The sequence below is a fragment of the Tasmannia lanceolata genome, unplaced genomic scaffold (assembly GCF_043159265.1).
Source record: "Tasmannia lanceolata isolate RefF3 unplaced genomic scaffold, GAP_Taslan_0.1 ptg000037l, whole genome shotgun sequence".
In the NCBI taxonomy this organism is placed as follows: domain Eukaryota; kingdom Viridiplantae; phylum Streptophyta; class Magnoliopsida; order Canellales; family Winteraceae; genus Tasmannia; species Tasmannia lanceolata.
Genome location: NW_027518714.1, coordinates 62,777,187 through 62,794,798, shown reverse-complemented (window position 1 = coordinate 62,794,798; position 17,612 = coordinate 62,777,187). Strand labels below are relative to the sequence as shown.

The following is a 17,612-nucleotide window of genomic DNA, read 5'->3' as shown; positions in this document are numbered from 1 at the left end:
CACTCCATCACATCATCAACATAGCCATTGAATGAACTGACTTTGTTACGCCGCGTGGTCCAACTTCAAGTGGAAGACAACCCAGAAAATGAGTCACAAAGGCCATGTTTGGCAACCATGAAAAATCATCCCATGGAATAATCGTGGGCCCAAGCGTGTGAAAGGGGGTGAGGAGGGAAGAGAGATGGAGTTGGTGGGAGTGGAGAGAGCATCAGCAATACCTAAAAAATGCCTACTCAAAATTGATATTTTCTTTTCCTTATTTTAGGAACTTTTTACATGCTCCCCCACAAGTGGCCCCACAAATATTCAATGGAATATTTTTAATGTTGCCAACCATGGCCAAAAGGTCCGTTTAAAACCTTGTAAAAGCAACCAATAGTTAGGGGTGTAAACGAGCCGAGCTTGGCCAGGCTCGGCTCGGCTCGTTAGGCTCAAGAGCTCAGCTCGGCTCGGCCAGGCTCGTGAGCCTTACCAAGCTCGGGTTATATTTAGGGCAATTATATATTCACCCCTCATCTTCCCTGGACAGCCCTATCTAGTGTAATTTGACTACTCTTTTTACACTACGGGGGTGGTCCAAGTAACAAATGGGGTTCCAAAAAAGAAGTGACATATTTTGCCTCCCCCTTTCACTCCTTGGACAATCCTTTTAGTGTATATATTAATATATAATATATATATATATATATATATATATATATATATATATTAAATCCTTAACGAGCCTTAACGAGCTGAGCCGAGCCGAGCTTAGCCTAGCTTGGCTCGGCTCGTTAAGCTTAACGAGCCTGGCCAGCCGGCTCGGCTCGACTCATTAAGGATTCGAGCCGAGCTTTTACCGAGCCGAGCTTGAGCGAGCTTCCGAGCCCGAGCCAAAATTGACACCTTTACCAATACTAGTGCAAATGACTCATTCAAGAACTGAATAAAATGTCCACAAGATTTTACATTTTTTGGTGACTTGTAAATGGTTCATTAAGAAAATATTGCAAACTGTCTAAATTGAATAGCACGGTGAATTAAATTAGGGCCCATCTGGATGCCGAGAAGATTTTGATTTGAAATTCTCACATTTGCAGCCCTTTTTGCGTTGACATTTGGATCCTGATCAAATCCTTGAATTTCCAATTCAGCGACTGACAGTGAAAAAAAATCAAATTTCTAAATAAGCTGTGGAAATAAGAAATTGGAAATCAACAGATCTGGCAGTTTCCTTCACCCTCTTGGCTCCTCAATCTCTCCCCTGTAGCAGGAATTACCCCCTTCTCTCTCTGTCTCCCTCAACATGAGCTGGCAGATCTATTCATTTTGTACTGAAAACTCAATTCCAAATCCAAATACAAAATCTGAGGTATCCAAACGGGCCCTTGGGTCTGTACTTTTGCGCCACCTCTCTGGGAAAGGAAAATGAAATGACGTGGCAAATGGAAAGGAATTGGAAAGGAGTACGCGTTCTGTTGCCAGGATTCTATAAGGAAAATAAGCAAAAAACATGAAATTATGAGTTCTGTTGGGTGGAAAACGCACGGGAAGCTTAGTAACACCAACACATATACTATCTAAAATATCTAAAAAACATCATAATATTAACAATGCAAATAATATCATAAAAAATATCCAAATAACATCATCTAAAACATCCAAATAACATCACAAACATAAAATATCCAAATAAACCCATATCAAAGTTTTCCTAGAAGTTTTCAAGTACCACACATCCTAATCCTACGAACCAAATTATTTATAAAAGAACTATCATCTACTAGATAAATCAAGCCATCTTCCGCCCAATGAATGACCTCCTATCATCTTCGTTATACATAAGAAACAGGCGAGCTTTGATCGGGTTACGGTTGAGGTACTCCAATGTCCTCAACAATACCTCTGAGCTAAATCCTTGAACCCCTTTCCCCGTCGTGCTAAGATCTTCAAGGTTAACTTGAACAGAAAGTCTTTCAATTGCAATAGCCACCCTATCCATGCCCGTAGCAACTTTCTCTATCGTACCCATGTATTGTCCTGTCTTACGCCTCCTTTGCCTTCGATTCGGTTCCTGTCTATCCGCTGGAAGTGGGGATGAGTCACGTACTCCTCTACTATTCTCGCCCAATGGAGTGGGTGGCATAGGCTCCTGTGGTATCGGTGATGGTTCCTGAGTAGTAAAGCTGTCTGCTATGTTGTCCAGACCTACCGGCTCAGTGTTATCTATATCTTGAGTACTTGCTCATCGGATTCTACTCTGATTTTTAGCGATTTCCGCTGGTGAGAAGCGGAAGATTAGCACGGATTGTTAGGCTCCACGCCATCAATGACGGATTACACGTGGAATTGATGAATCTGCTAAAATGGACAAAAGAATATCCAATTAATTGAAATTCCATGAAAAATGAGGTGTTTTCCATTTCCTTTCCATGCCAAGTTTGGCAACAGAACAGACCTTAAGGGAGATGATATTTTCACTCCCCTTGCATTACGCACACGCTCCCTGATAACGTGATTTGACGTCAAACAATGTTATAAGGGAGTGTGTGCGTAATGCAGGGGGAGAGAAAATATCATCGCCCTAAATTAATAGCAAGATTATCATGTTGATATATTTTCAGGCACTTTTTTCTCAGGGGCCTACTAGTTGAGTGATCCTGATCAATGAACCTCTTGAATGATCGGCCTTACCTTTTGTATTCACGGTCATCGAACCATTATGCCCGTTGGATGAGTGGCCTTCAAATGATCAAGGGCCAACATTTCACATGTAAAAGTCCAGATGGTTGAGATTGTTTGGTGGGTGGGCCATCTATGATAAGAGCGAGCCACCCATAGATGGTCCCATCGTCCATTGTGCTTGCTTGTGATACATCACATTATCACAATGAACTGTTTTTTCCGCTGCAGCCCTTCACTGCTGGGAATGACAGACTAGTAACAAAAAGAAACATGTATCAGCCACAAAAGGAGTGCCCTGCTTTCTGAGTTATCAAGAGCAATGCTTCTTATTTTCAGCAGAAGAAACAGGAGACTCAGCATTTCCCAAATCAACTCAGTGTATCTTAGGAAAATCCAATTGGTAAGCACCATTTACTCTTAGATTTTGAGAAAAGCAGAGTCCCTTCCATGAAGAGTTGCTAAATGCAACTTTTCTTCGTTGTGTCTTGAGGTTAGAGATCACCAATTATATTGAAGAGAAAATCCAACTAAACAATCACCATTTTTGTAAGATAATTGGTCATCGTACAACATGGAAAGCAATCTAATCTTGTCGGGCATCACAAGTCCAGTCCATTGCTCCTAATCTCACCCTCATCAGATGATCCTAGCCCTTGATCAAGGGTAATATAAAAGATGTATGGGTGTCATAGTCATGACCCCAGATCAACGGCTCTGATCAAGAAACACGTGAGCTGTAAATCATGGCATTTTTTGTAAATCAACAAGATATCATCTTGCTATTTCATCTCTATATACAAGTCAATGGTATTTATGCCTGGTATGCATGCATGGTAATGGTGTCATACATCTGTTAGCAATCAAGGCTTCAACCCATGGAAGAAGTACAAGAAAACAAATTTCTTCTCACCTCAACTTCCTTTTCATCCGCTGGAAGTTAGGTTTCATGGGCTGGCTCAAGCTCACACCCTGGTCCACCACATGGTTCGAGCCAAATGGCACCAGAGGCTTCTTCATGGGTCCACAAGCATCTCTCCATGCGTTGCTTACAACAACAGGAGAAGACCCCTTTGTTTTCTTCTGCTGTCTTGGGGCTTCCAATCTCTCCAAGATTCTCGAAGTTTTCTCGTCCACTTGTTTGTTATCTAATGGTAATACAGAGTTGTCCAACCTGGGGTTGGAGATACATGTAGGAGAAAAGCTCTCGCTAATTTTATGGACTATCAACTGCTCCCATTCCTCTGCAATATTAGCAGCATCTTCATCTTCTGATGTTTGGTTGGGTTGTGTTCTCTCTTGTATAGCTATTTCACTTCTTGGAGTTCGCGTGAGTGTTTTTGAAGACTGTGATCTTGGCGAACTGGATTTTGGGCTCTTCTCAGTTCGTTTTGTTGGTATTGATCTGGAAATACATGTTTTGGAAGATTAGATGTGTTATCGAATACTTTAACATGGATAATTCAACCCGGTTTGACATAGATTTGAGGATTGAATTTCAATTCAGAGTTTACAAAAAGTCAGCTGAGTTATATATTCGACACTGCTGACGCATAATCAAGTGTTTCTCATTAACTCAGCCAAGAAGAACCCGGAAACAGAATGTCCTAGATTTTGAAAATGATTGTGTGGAAGTGTAGTGAGACTGGTTAAGCACTCCAGCATAATGAAGCACATTGTCATAGGCAAGGTTTTAAATTTCAGTTTCGATTTTGGTCGCCACGGAAATAGAAACGTTTCAGTTTGGGTCGGAAATTTAGGTAGAAATTCTGTAAAATCAAAGAAAAATATGGAAAATGATAGAATTTAAAGATGAAACTTCAGGAAATGCTAGAATAAGCACAAGCACACACTTAAAAACAATCACATAAGTAAGACAACCATCCATTATGGTTTAAAATTATTGAACACTTACTGACATGCATGTCTGGTAATTTATTACACACCAAATTTCCCATGTGATTCATATAAATATATATCAATAATACATGCACCATATAAGCTTATATGAGCTAGACCTCACTAACATAGGGGGCCCACATTGTTTGGATGATCCAAAGAATTCATTTGATAGGCCCTCATAGAGACAGGGTGTGCCCACACAATCAGCTTCATAGGATCATCCTAACCCTTCCATTTCTGGAGGTTAAAATGGACGAGTATAAACCTCTATAAATTTACTCATTTTTAACCTCCACAAATGGAAGGGTTAGGATGGTCCTATGACACACCCTGTCTATACGAGGGCCTATCAAATGAATGCTTTGGATCATCCAAACAATGTGAGCCCCTATGTTAGCTGTCTAGCTCATATAAGCTTATATGAGCTCTAGCTCACAAACATTTCCCCCTTCATCTAAATATAGTTATGCAACACATACTTATATAATATGCCCTTACAATTTTGGCTTATGCATTTCGGTTGTTTCGTTTCGGTTTTGGTAGAAATTTAAAACCTTGGTCATAGACCTGCTAATACTTAGCCTCAAAATTGTCACCCCAGTGACACAATTCTTCATTTTTCCAAATATTTTGAAGAAAGATCTGCTTACTTTAAATGCATCCTTACCTTTTATGTCAAGTGTCTAAAATCTTTTGGTTTCCAAGCTCAAATTGGCCGAATTAACAGAGTACATAAATAGATGATCCAGTAAATCAAACTCTCAGCCGCTAATTGATAAAATCAGGACTCGAATGGAAACTGGATTCTTGAGAAAGTTCCCTACAAATTCGTGATAGTGGAAACTGCATATGAAAACCTGGATCCAACAGCCTGATTTTGAAAGTAGAGGCAAGTTTTTTTTTTTTTTTTGGAAAATGACTATTATTAAGAAGTCCCCAAAAGGGCCTCAAGAAACAGAGCCCAGAAAAATTACAATGGTCTAAATAGTAGAGGCAAGTTGATGAAAAGTGCATCGATGATCTTAAAAGGGTGGTAACTACAGTGTTGGGTCAGTTGTAAGAATAAGTCAAACCTGGTTGAGGGCAAACATCAGAGCCTAAAATCGAAAATTGACAACGTAGTCCTACCACTTAATTGCATAAACTACTTCCCAACAATTACCAATTGACCTCAAATAATGAACTCAAATGGGGAGGTTTACTTATAAGGGAGAGCAATGGCTGTTTAGACCTTAGATAATTTAGTGTCGATAGAGTGGGAAATGAAATGAAGACTTTCTGAAAACCTCTTGCTTCTGCCCTATACGAAGTGTGTAGCTTTAGAGAGACCCGCATGCATTCCTTGTTCGAGAAAGGATGACACTACTCGTTTGTGAGTTTCAGAAGAACATCTAAGTGAAGTGGAGATAAGTAGCTTACCCGAAATGTAAGCTTTCTTTAACAAGCCAGTTTAGCTTTGGATGGAACCCTCGTTCATGCAGAAGTGGGTTGTAGTCTTTTAACTCAATCTGAAAAAACAACCATGTAAAAGCAACATGATTTACTGATCACAGCAACTGAAAAACAAAGTAGAAACAATCCACTTCTTTGTAGTATCTTTGTATAATAATCTCTATACATTGTGTTTTTGCTACAGTAACATGTGCCTAAACTAAGCCCATATTGCATTCTGAGAAAAAAGTGTTCAACTGTTCATGGAGGAAATGTACGTGTGATTTAACTAGATTTATGAGAGGTTTACCCTATAAACCTAGTCCAGCTTGCCTACTGATAAACTGTAGATGTAGAGGACCCACCTATTGTAAAAGTCAAATCAAGATTTCTGAATGTGTTACCGAGTGCTCGTGTCACAAGTAGTGGTCTACCCTTGAGAAGGTAGCAAAATCCTTCCCCAAAATACATTTATAATGTTGTTTCACTCTTGTTCCTATTTTCTGTTCAATTTTTTATTGGAAAGCAATATTGTGTGGAGATTTTTTTTTTCTAGTTTCGGTACATTGTTATTTCTTGTTTCATTTCCCATGCATGCAATGATGGTTACTGTTCTGTACTTTCAAAAAGCAAATGTTAATTGTTAACGGATTAATCAATCGGTGTGGACATTGTTTGCAAAATTTATACCCCGGTTGATATTTACAAAACTCTAACTTTATTGTGTAAAAATTGAAACACCATACACGGAGTTTAAATCCCTACTTGGTTCAAAATTTCATTTATTATAATGCATCTAATATACATTTGTTTGTTGTGTTCATAATTTCTTCATGTAAATCTGAAGTCCAACAAACGTAAACCATATAAAATCAGAAAAATACAAAAGGGGAGAAAAGGAAAAGGTAAAAAGAAAGAAATTGCAAACAGAATAAACATGCAAGACAAGGAAAACTGATCGTACCTTCGATAAAGATGCTTGAATGGAGTTCTCTATTTCCTTTGGCACTGAAGAATCAATTGATCCAATAGAATCAGGAGTGGGCAAAATTTCCTCTGATCCTACAAGCCTCTGCAACTTCGAAGAAGTTAAAGACGATAATACATGAATGAGTGACATAGAGGTTATAACTTAAAATATTCACCATTACATAACGAAAATGAAAAGAAAAAGCAAGCCCAGGGGACGAATATCTACAACAACAAAGATTGGAAAAAAAAAACTAAAAGAAATCATAGGACGCAGATCAATAAAAAGGTGATGAGGATTCACCCTCAGAAGCATTGGCCCTTTATCTGAAGGCTGAAGAATATAGAAGCATTGGAAGGTTGCTTCTGCCATGGTTTCTAAATTACAGTATGACGAGCATACCAATCCCTGATCCAGAGAATAAAGTGCTCTACAAAGCGCATGAAAAACTGCCATGGACAGAAGAAAGTAAGCTATATATTAAAGAATTGTTAGCACCACAAATTAGGAATCTGGAAATGAAAACACATGCAATGAATAAACATAACACAAATCAGGATCAAAGTAAAGGAATATAGTGAAAAATTATTCGAATCCCAAATATGGAATTCAAAGACAAACATACACCAAAGAAACATCTCCCCATATCACAACTTCAAAGGAGACATATTGAAGAAAAATCCGCATCCCAAATAAGGAATTAAAAGTAAGTAAAGGCAAATATCCAAATAAGGAAAAACGAGTACAGAAATTTCTCATAGCCCAATCAGGAACTCAAATGAAAGTACAGACAGCATGATACTAGTTAAATTATTCAAGGCTGCATTCAGGAATTCAAAAATAAAAGAAAAGAACAAGTAATGCATGCTCTAAAGAAGCATTGACCGCCCAAGTCAAGAATTCAAAGAAAATTTAACAAAGATGCTAAAGAAACATTCAGAGCCAAAGTCAAGAACTTATAGAAAGGAAATCACATAGGCTAGAGAAACATTACAGCCCAAATGAAAAGTGTAAAAACTCAAATTTATGTACTAAAAGAAACATGAGAAGCAGAAATATAAATTCAACTAGGAATAGCACCCACGTTGGACATTCAGCTCTGGCTTATCGCATTCGTCGGAGATGGCTTCCATCTCATCACATGCCAATGGACTTACAATGTAGGAAGCACCTATTATCACACCTGCTTACAGTCATCGTGAGGGGGATTGCATAGAATTAATAAATGTTTAAGACAAAGCTGTGACAGTACTAGAAACTAATAATCATCATTTAAAAACTCAATAGAGAAACTAAAGTTAATTTTACAAAAAAATATTATTAACTAAAATATTTTCATGAATATTTGGTTTCAACTAAAAATCACATCCACTCCCACGGATATTCGGTTTCAACTAAATTTTCCTTTTTATAAAATATTTTCACACTTCTTGCAAGTAATCTCGGACCCTGTTTAAACATTAAAAGAAGTCATTATTTTAAGCAACCTATCAAAAAGCAACGAAACCCAGTGTGGGATTTACCTTCACTTAGAGAAGCCAAGTTGGTGCGCTCCATGACATTAAAGGAAATGGGAGCAGAAATTCGTTGAAGCTTTGGACAGCTCTTAAAGGAGGGCAGAAACAAGAGCGTTTGTTCTCCCACCTTCACCACATTTTCCACCAAATCATGTGCCCCAAGCTCATGATACGTGACTGGACAAGAAAGCATCATCATCTTATTACTAACAGCCCCACCTAGAGGAAAACCATGACATCTGCATGCCTACATAAAAATAGCTTTTGTTAATAAAAGCCTCTGAAACATGTAGAAATTTTCTAAAAAAGATCACATAAATCATGCTTAAAAATTCCAGTAAACCGCAATTCTGCAGATGAACCCAGTTTTGCTCCAACCAAACTGATAAAAATTTGAAAAACATGGCCTGGATCGATGAAAAACTAAGCCTGGTCCGAGGCTGAGTTTTTAAACAACATACTCGGTACAATTCGTTGAAAAAAAAAAAAGCAGGTGGACAATTGAGACCTTTGGACAGATGAATCTTATTCTTCAACCCAGAGGTCAGAGGTCCAATCCCAGCTTACCAAAAAAATGCCCCGAGACCTTTGGCTACTTGCAAAGGGTGGAAACAATGTAATTCATGATAGAGATCATTGGATTCGGTGAGTCCATGCATAATGCATAGAAAAAGATCTCCACGACAGAATACAATATCCTAGCGTGGCTTATTGTGCCGATTTGTATTAGTGCTGTGTCAAACCTTCCATCTTTAGTACCTGGCAGTGGCTGAATCCGTCAATTATCTGGTTGGTGGAAGAAAACAAGTTGCAAAAGATTTGATTCTTGGAGTCCACCAGACTGTTCTTGAAGAGGAAAACTGCTTGCCATGATTCCTCTCCATCATCCTTGAGCTCCTGGAGCCATCTCCTCACAAGGGCACGCAACACCCATGTATCTACTGCATGTTGGGAGTTTTAAGAATGTACAAGAACCACATATAAATTACAGAAAAAAAGAACGAGAGAACAAATGGAAAAAAATTGTCTCTATGACAAAGTATTGTAAAGAAATGCAAGAAAGAAAGGTTTCAAATTTTCAATGGTTTATTAAGCCCATCATCTGCTATTAAGATTTTAACTACAGTTTTAAATTCCGCATTTATTTGAAAATTTCACGAACTTTTCATGAAGAGCTGAACTATGCTGTCCACTTTTATTATGTTATAGGAATAGATTTACAGGTTTTAAATCTAAAATTACACTTTAGCTTTTCCGAAAATTTTCTGAACTTTTATGATTTCTAAGCATGAGTCCAACCAGTCTGTCAGTCACCATCAGATCAATCCCAACGATCAATTATTGGGTCTAAAACAAGGGAATTCATGTGTAATCCAAACTATTGATCTTGTAGACCATCATCAAGCAACCCACTTGGTACTGGCCCCATGCCGAAGAGACATCACATCCGTAATATAAGGCTAACAAAAATCAACAGTTTAGCCTTTCTTAGCAGAACCTAAATGAGACTTGATGGATCAAGGGGCTAAATCATCTAATCAACATGGGGTGAACGGAAATGGGATGAATTTGTTGGAAATAGGAATTTAGCAGAAAAACCATTATTTCAATGAAAACAATTACGGAATTACCAGTCATTAGTGAACACTAGAATGCCTATACCTGGTTTTGAGTTTCTATCTATAAATTTTGTATAATTGAGTAATGCTAGCCACATACGCATGGTCTAAAGATGCATCCTGAACAAACATACAACTACATCCAGAACAACATTCTACAATTGAGACCATGTTGAAAGATTGCGGTAACTTGAATCAAGGTTTAAATTTCGGTTTCGGTCAGCACGGAAACGGAAACATTTTGGTTTCAGTGGAAATCTTGTAAGATCACGGGAATGTATGAAAACATATGCAAATGATGAAATTTTAAGATGATACTTTGGGAAATGCTAGAATAAGCACAAATACATACTTAGAAACCAACATATAAGCAAGACAGCCATCCATAATGGCTTAATCACATCAAACACCTAGTGGCATGCGATGGTCCCATGCTGATCTAACATCCCAGGCATAAGATATTCTTACTTAGCTGCGCAATTCAATGATTTTACCTACCACATCATTCTGTACATTAATGAAACGAAATGAAATGTAAATCATAACGTCTTTCCATTTTTTTTGTCTTACAGACAATTTTGGTCGAATTTCGGGAATTTTGACAGAAATAATGACATGGAAGGAATTCATGTAGATTTCGTGTTGGTGGGGATGGAAACGGAAACATTTCGGTCGTTTCAGGGAAATTTAAAACCATGATTTGATTCATTTGAATGGGATTTTTATTTGATTTACGTAATTGATTAATTTACGTACATGGTTATCTTTGACTTTTTTTGTCATAGGGTACTTTTGTAATCTAGTAAAAGTTTATAGGAAAGGTCAAAGTGTCATTTGCTATTAGTATCTAGAGACAGTGCATAGTAATCTGCATGTACATAGAATGCTCTAGAAAACACCATTTTAATGGAAAGCAAATGTTGCAGAATGGGTCTAGAAACCTCCCTAAGTTCCTTGCATACCAAGGGGTCATTCTCTAAAAGAGTAAGATAGAAATTGGGCTCTAAGGTTGTAATTTTGTTGAATTGAATAGAAGTTGCTCTTATTGGCTTTATCCATTCTGTGTGCTCTACTGCTCTTCTAGTTGTTCTTTTGGGCATGGGCCTTTGTCTTTTATGGTCTTGGGCATGCAATCTAGGATTCTAGGGTGTCTAGCTACACATAGAGAGTTTGGATCTCTCTTTCATGGTAGCAAAGCTATTTTAGCCAGCTCGGTGGAGGTTTGCTTGATGAAGAAGCAATTCAACAGTTTTTGAAGGAGTTAAAATCCAAGAAGAAGAAGGTTACATCAATCGGAGTTGCTAGGGACAGACTTCAACAGTGGATGAAGTCATTCCGGCATGGAGAAGCTCAACAAATCCAATTGTCAATATTGGGAGCTATGTATGAAGGTTTATCTTCAGGGACAATATCTGCGGAAGATTGTTGCTAAACAAGATTGAAAGGATGTCTAATCCGCTGTCTTCGAAAGGAGTATATTTCTTTTTTGTTACTTCTCTCTAAGGGTGAACAACGCAACCCACACTCCAAGTGTCTTAGAATCTTTTATCAAATCATGAAGCCTTGGCGATACAAATGGAAAATGTTTCAATTTTCGATAAAGATGAAGCATTTGTTTCCAAAATCCAAAAGAATGGTCATAATCTGAATTAGATAAAGAAGAATACAATCAAAGGTTCGTGTGAACACCAAGGGATGAAAAAAAAGAATTGCGGTGCAGATTGTGTGACTTGTCTAGTTTTCACGGTGATAGACACTAAGGATCATGCTTGAGGAACTCCGACTATCTTTCGTGAACAAAAGACATATAGATGTTGTTTTGGCAACCATAGAGTACAAATGAGATTGGATCATTGACTGGGGTTGTTCGCATCACCTAATTGAAGCTAGTTCTTTATCCTCAAAAATTCAGAAATGAAAAGGGAAAAACACAATTGTGACCGTTGACAATTCCATATACTCATTGGAGAATGAAAGAAGCGTCAACGTGAAGATTGGAGGATCTGAAGAGAAAGTCATCCCATTGAAGAGAGTCTATCTTATTTTGAGTATGACAAAAAACCTAATCTTTGTGACATAAATTTCAGATTCTGGAAAGTATGTTACATTTGGGCCACATGATGTGAAAGTTTGGATAACATAAGAACCTTAGATGCCATTAAAATAAACAAGAACCTTAGATGTCAATATTATTACAAAAAGGAATAAGGTTAAGTATGCATATGCTTTATCAGCTAGTAGGTGGGCTAGTCAACATGATAGTGGGGCACGATGGCATTCACGACTAGCCCATGTCGGATATGGTAAGCTCAAGAAGATTGTTACAAAAGGTTGAATGGAATTTATAACTGATTTTCACCAGGATGCTATTTGTGAAGGTTTTTAATATGTAAGGCATATCACATACCATTTGAGAACTCTTCTATAAGTAGCTCTAGGCCTTTGGAAATTCATTCAGATATTTTGATATTTTGGACCATTTACAACAAGTCATAGAATATTTCGTTGTATGCTTGTCTTTGTTGATGATTTTTCCATTTCTCACAAGCGGTTTACATGAAAGAAAAATTTGAAGTTTTCTCAAGGTTCAAAATCTATAAAAGTGTTGTTGATGGGAGCATCTTGAAAGTTGAAAGAAATAAGTGCTTAAGAACAGGCAAGGGAGGGAATATTTTTTCAAACGAATTTCTTGACTTCAACTATGAGAATATCATATGAAGTGCACTTGAACACCACAACAACACAGCGTTTCCGACCATAATTTAAGGAACTTATCAGAAGTATAAAGAAGTTATATACATGCCAAAAATTTCTTGACTTCACTGATGAGCATATCATAAGAAGTGCATTTCTAGTTTCTCATGAGCAGTATAAAGCTGCAACTCTTGTAGCCCAATAGTGGACATGGCTAAGGTATCTTATCGGTAACAATTTTTCAAGAAATTGATTATCTGATTGAAATCAAATGTTACAATCAAAGTTCTATCAGGTTAGCATAACTTCTGATACTTCATGATAGGACAAAACATATTGAAGTACAATATGTTGATTGACATGGACTTTTAAGATCAAGTGGAAACAACCTTCACCAAGCCATTACCAAAAGGCAAAAGTTAAGTATAAAGACCTTAGATTACTGTTGGATGTGGTACCTGAAGTTAGCATAAAGGAGGTGTGTTGAATTATTGTGCTAGCTTGAATGAGAATTATATTCGATTAATTTAAATGGAATATTCGATTTTATAATTTAGAAGAGGTTTGTATGAAAAGTTCCACTTGTTAGAAGTATCTAGAGAAGAAGTGTGTAGAAATTCTTATGTAAATGTAGTGCTAGAGAAAACTCAATGGTGATTGAGAGCTAATATTTTAGAATGGGTCCAGAAACCTCTCTAAGGTCTATATACACCTCCACAAGTGTCCAATAGAAATTGAGGTGTAAGATTATATTTTGTTCAGCTGAATAGAAGTTTTTCTTATTGGCTTTCTCCATTATGTGTTCTCTTCTTCTTCTTCTTTTTTGAGTATGGGTCTTTGTCTTCTATGGTCTTGGAGATATCGTCTAGGGCATAGTTACCAAGTTGGGAAATGAATTTGGAAAGTGAAACGTGAAATGAAAGTAGGAAACGCGAGGGAAAAAATTAGAGGGAAACGAGAAACGGCGAAGCAATAAAAAACCACAAGAGAAATGCATTGAGAAACGTCGAAATGCAGTAGAAACATTTTAAAAAAACGAGGAAAAGACATCAAGGGAAACACACATGAAATATAAGGGGAACACGAGAGAAATATGTGAGAGAAATTCAGGTAACCTTTTTTCATATTTTTTTAAATTACAGGCATACATAGATTATTTATGTATGTTCCTTGCCATTCAAAAAAAAAGAATGTATGTTTCTTACATATTTTATTTTTTTTATCACTATATATAATATTGTTTTCCTTTTAATATGCATTCCACAACTTTTTTGGTGTGATTTCTGCAAAACATTTCCCGTATGTGTCATACACATTTTCCACACGTTTCATATACGTTTTTTGTGTGTTTCACATATGTTTTCCACCTACGTTTTTCATGCATTTCACACATGTTTCACATAAGTTTCCCATATGTTTCCAAAGCGTTTCAGAAATGTTTCCCCATTTTTTTCATGTTTCGGAAAGGCCCGTTCCCCAGCACCCCAAGGGTTTCCGGCAACTATGGTCTAGCAACACATAGAGTTTGGATCTCTCTTAAAGTTATGTATCTAATGGGATGGTCAAAGATGCATAAACCTCGCTACTTGGAAAATCTTACCATTTGCAAAGAGAAAAGGCCTTCCTATTTAAATTGTCTACATACCACTAATCTTATAGTTTGGATCACCCATGGTAGTGTCTTCCAATTTCTCCAATTCAGAGGCTACAAAGCCAAAAAAGGCCATATTGGTTTTAACATATACTACATATTTCATAAGTTCACTTGGTTCGGATTCGTGGTTTGCAGTTTTCATATGAACTCTGTTTGTTAGGGGTAGTTTCTTTCATTTGCAAACCAAATTCACTTTGACATCATCTTTGGTTATACTTTAGGAAAACCATTCAAATCCTTCTAAAATTCCTATATAAGTGCGTAGTGAAAAAAAAATATACATGAGTTGGTTACTCGCTATTTTTTTGCAAATTGTCGTTAACAGCATTACAAACTGGTTAATGTGTACCCATTCACAATGGTGTATGGCATTGAGCAAACCATGTAACCTAGGTTTTAAAATTTTGTGCATGTCAATGACCTAGAGATTAAGATCACATGTTTCTTTTTTCATGAATAAAAGAGAGTTAACTAAAAAACATAGATGAAGAAGCCATCAAGTGACCTGTTTCAATCAGCAAAGGCTATCGATCCACATTTGATAGGCCTTGGGAAAACAATTTTGTCTAGGGGTGCAAGTTCTTGGATTTATTAGGTCGGGTCTGGTCAGAATCCAATTCATTTTAAGCAAAATCTCAACCCTGCCTGACCCAAGCTGAATCAGATAGCAGCCCAAATTTTCAGCCATTCTCTAATCATTTAAGTAGGGTGAGACAGACGTCCTTACCTGGAAAATACCTTCGAAGCAAGCAGTTCTCGAGGTCGGAGATATTGTTAGTAAATTCCTTGACATACTCAGACATATCCTCCACTTGGGATGCTTCTGGTTCCAACAGTACAAACTCTACCGAAACACATTCCTCTGCCGCGTCCTATCGTAGATAAAGAGCCAAGGGCAGAAGTTAATAGATTAACTTGTGATAAAAATGATGGGAGGAGGAATATATAGAGAATTTGAAATTGTTGCCGTGAGAGTCTTCCGTAGAGCATCGATGTTTTGTAGTAAGCAAGAGCTGATGAGAATGAGTTTCCGTAGGATGTCTTTGCTACCCCACGAGTACAAAGCTTCCTTGGTGAGGAGCCTCGAGAGGGTTACATCTGCTATCAAGTCATGCAAGGACATGTAGACTTAGAAAAATTGAGCTTTTAAAATGCAAAAAAAAAAAAAAAAAAGAAAGATTTAGAGCAAAACCATTTTCTCAACTAAAATAAGCCTTCGTCCCTAACTAGTTGGGGTCAGCTAGCAAAACCATTTTCTAAGGTCTAAAAATAGCTTTTTTATTTCTTGCTCTGATTTTCAAGATAAGGCTATGCATGGTTTAAGCCTTCGTCCTAATGGGTCCTTTAGGACTGTTCTCAACGTGAAAAAGGATAGCAAGCCCATCGGATTACTCTTACAAACCATTAACAACTAGATCTACACCAAAGGAATCAGTGCTGTGTCAAGAGAAATTGGTATAAGAACCAGTGGATACACTTTGATGATGGGATCCAAGGGCAACTCAATTTTGAACCCGTGACCTCTTGATTAGCATAAAAATGACCCAAACCATCACTGAGAATTCAAGGGAAAGGGGAGTCGATGAGTCACTGAAGGAGCTTTCAAATAGTGAGTTTTTAAACTATAGATGCAACTCTCATGTATTGTGCATATGAATGGTCCAAATGTTGATTTGGACCACTTGGATAGATGGGGGCAGGTCTCGTATTGTCAATTGCCCGAAAATTCCTCTAATCAGATGATCCTTGCCATCTAATCAATGAATTTATTTAGATGCTGACTGGATCTACGGCCTTCTTCAAATCATCCATCTGTAAGTTTTTCTTGGATAATGAGGAGCACGCAATCAAAGCTATTTTTAGGCTTCCTAGTGTCTAATGTTTTAGGAGTAGTACAATAACATTGGAAGTTGGAGTGGATCTTTCCTCTATCATATTCACAGTTAATTCGTTCAGGATTAGAATAGTCAGGAAACTTAAAGAGATAACAAAGAGAGCTAGTATATTACCGAGATCTAGTTTATTACCAGGATCGCCAGTTCCGGCAACTCTAAGTTCAGTTGATTCAGGCAAGAAGCAATCTATTGGCAAGTTGTTAACGGCATGATGAAAATCCCGGAGATTGAAATTCTCTCTCGGACAGTATGCGATCTTCAACTAATGAAAATGCATTCCATCATTAGCAAAATAAATCCAAGATTAATCAAAACTTCCAGATTTAAGTACACACACGAGGAACCATTTTGAATTCTAAAAACGATTAAGTATTGCATCTAGGGTTGTAAATTACAACATATGGCCTTCGTAAAAATTTGAAATAATTCTCAATACATATCCTTAAATTCTAAGATCTAAAATAATAACTGACTAATCTCAGATAAATCAATTAGAATAGCCACGAAACTTTTCCATCGTTAAAAATTTGCATGCATTATTCTCTGCCAGCTCAGCCAAAAAAGAACTAACAAGCCTAGTCAAGTTGATACGATGGAAGCGAAGTTGATGAAATGGAAAAGTGGTCGATTTACTGAGAAATCTCAGCTAAAAATGAAGAATCCAAATACTAGGAACAGATCAGATTTTGCAGAGTACCTCATCAGAAGAAGAAGCTCTGTTTCTATGGACATAGCACAGACCGATCCGATCTTGGAGCGCTGCCGATCCGATCTCGGATCTTCTGGAAGAGATAGCGTAGAGATTCGCGAGCTGCAACAGGCACTGGTCGAGGTCGAGACCGAGATCGAGATCGAGTGATTAAAAATGCTTTGAAAAAAAAAATCACGAATGGAGAAAATGCTAGAAGAGATATTTTTCAGAAAATCAAAGGAGTATTACCTGTTTCAAATCCTTGAGAAGTGGAGTTGATAAGGTTCGGAGATCGAGCAAGAAGCAGAGCAGCGCCATGGTTTCTGCTTTTGCACATGAGGTTTCCGCAACTGAGGTTTTAGAGACGGTTGAGTTTCGTCATTGTCGGCGGGAATGGGATGTACTAGTAGTGAGTAGTCACCTTTTGGGTTATAATTACCGAAAACTCCCTGATCGGTTTGGCCTTCATTGCAAGGACCACCCTCGACCTCTCCCATCGTATCGGCTCAACTTAAAAGAGAGGGCATCTTTGGAATTAACCCTTTATTTGCAAATAGGATTAGGGAGATTATTTC

The 17,612-nt window shown here is 37.6% G+C and overlaps 1 protein-coding gene across 9 annotated transcripts; it reads right to left on the bottom strand.

Annotated features, from left to right (window-relative positions):
- Positions 1 to 1,568: 1,568 nt before the first annotated feature.
- Positions 1,569 to 17,446, bottom strand: LOC143860655 (uncharacterized). Of its 9 annotated transcripts, none has more exons than XM_077371412.1 (14): positions 17,287 to 17,446; positions 17,044 to 17,169; positions 16,461 to 16,608; positions 15,419 to 15,552; positions 15,179 to 15,323; positions 9,244 to 9,425; positions 8,491 to 8,731; positions 8,052 to 8,150; positions 7,271 to 7,416; positions 6,962 to 7,075; positions 5,986 to 6,074; positions 3,578 to 4,069; positions 2,677 to 2,919; positions 1,569 to 2,343 (listed from the first exon to the last, which is right to left on the bottom strand). In XM_077371412.1, exons 1-13 carry the CDS (start codon positions 17,353 to 17,355, stop codon positions 2,868 to 2,870), a joined length of 2,037 nt encoding a protein of 678 aa, XP_077227527.1. In that variant the 5' UTR covers positions 17,356 to 17,446; the 3' UTR covers positions 1,569 to 2,343; positions 2,677 to 2,867. The 9 variants fall into 9 exon arrangements, with proteins under 9 accessions (XP_077227527.1, XP_077227526.1, XP_077227530.1 ...); XM_077371411.1 differs by having other exon boundaries at positions 1,569 to 2,340; XM_077371415.1 differs by having other exon boundaries at positions 1,569 to 2,340; positions 6,962 to 7,069.
- Positions 17,447 to 17,612: the final 166 nt, after the last annotated feature.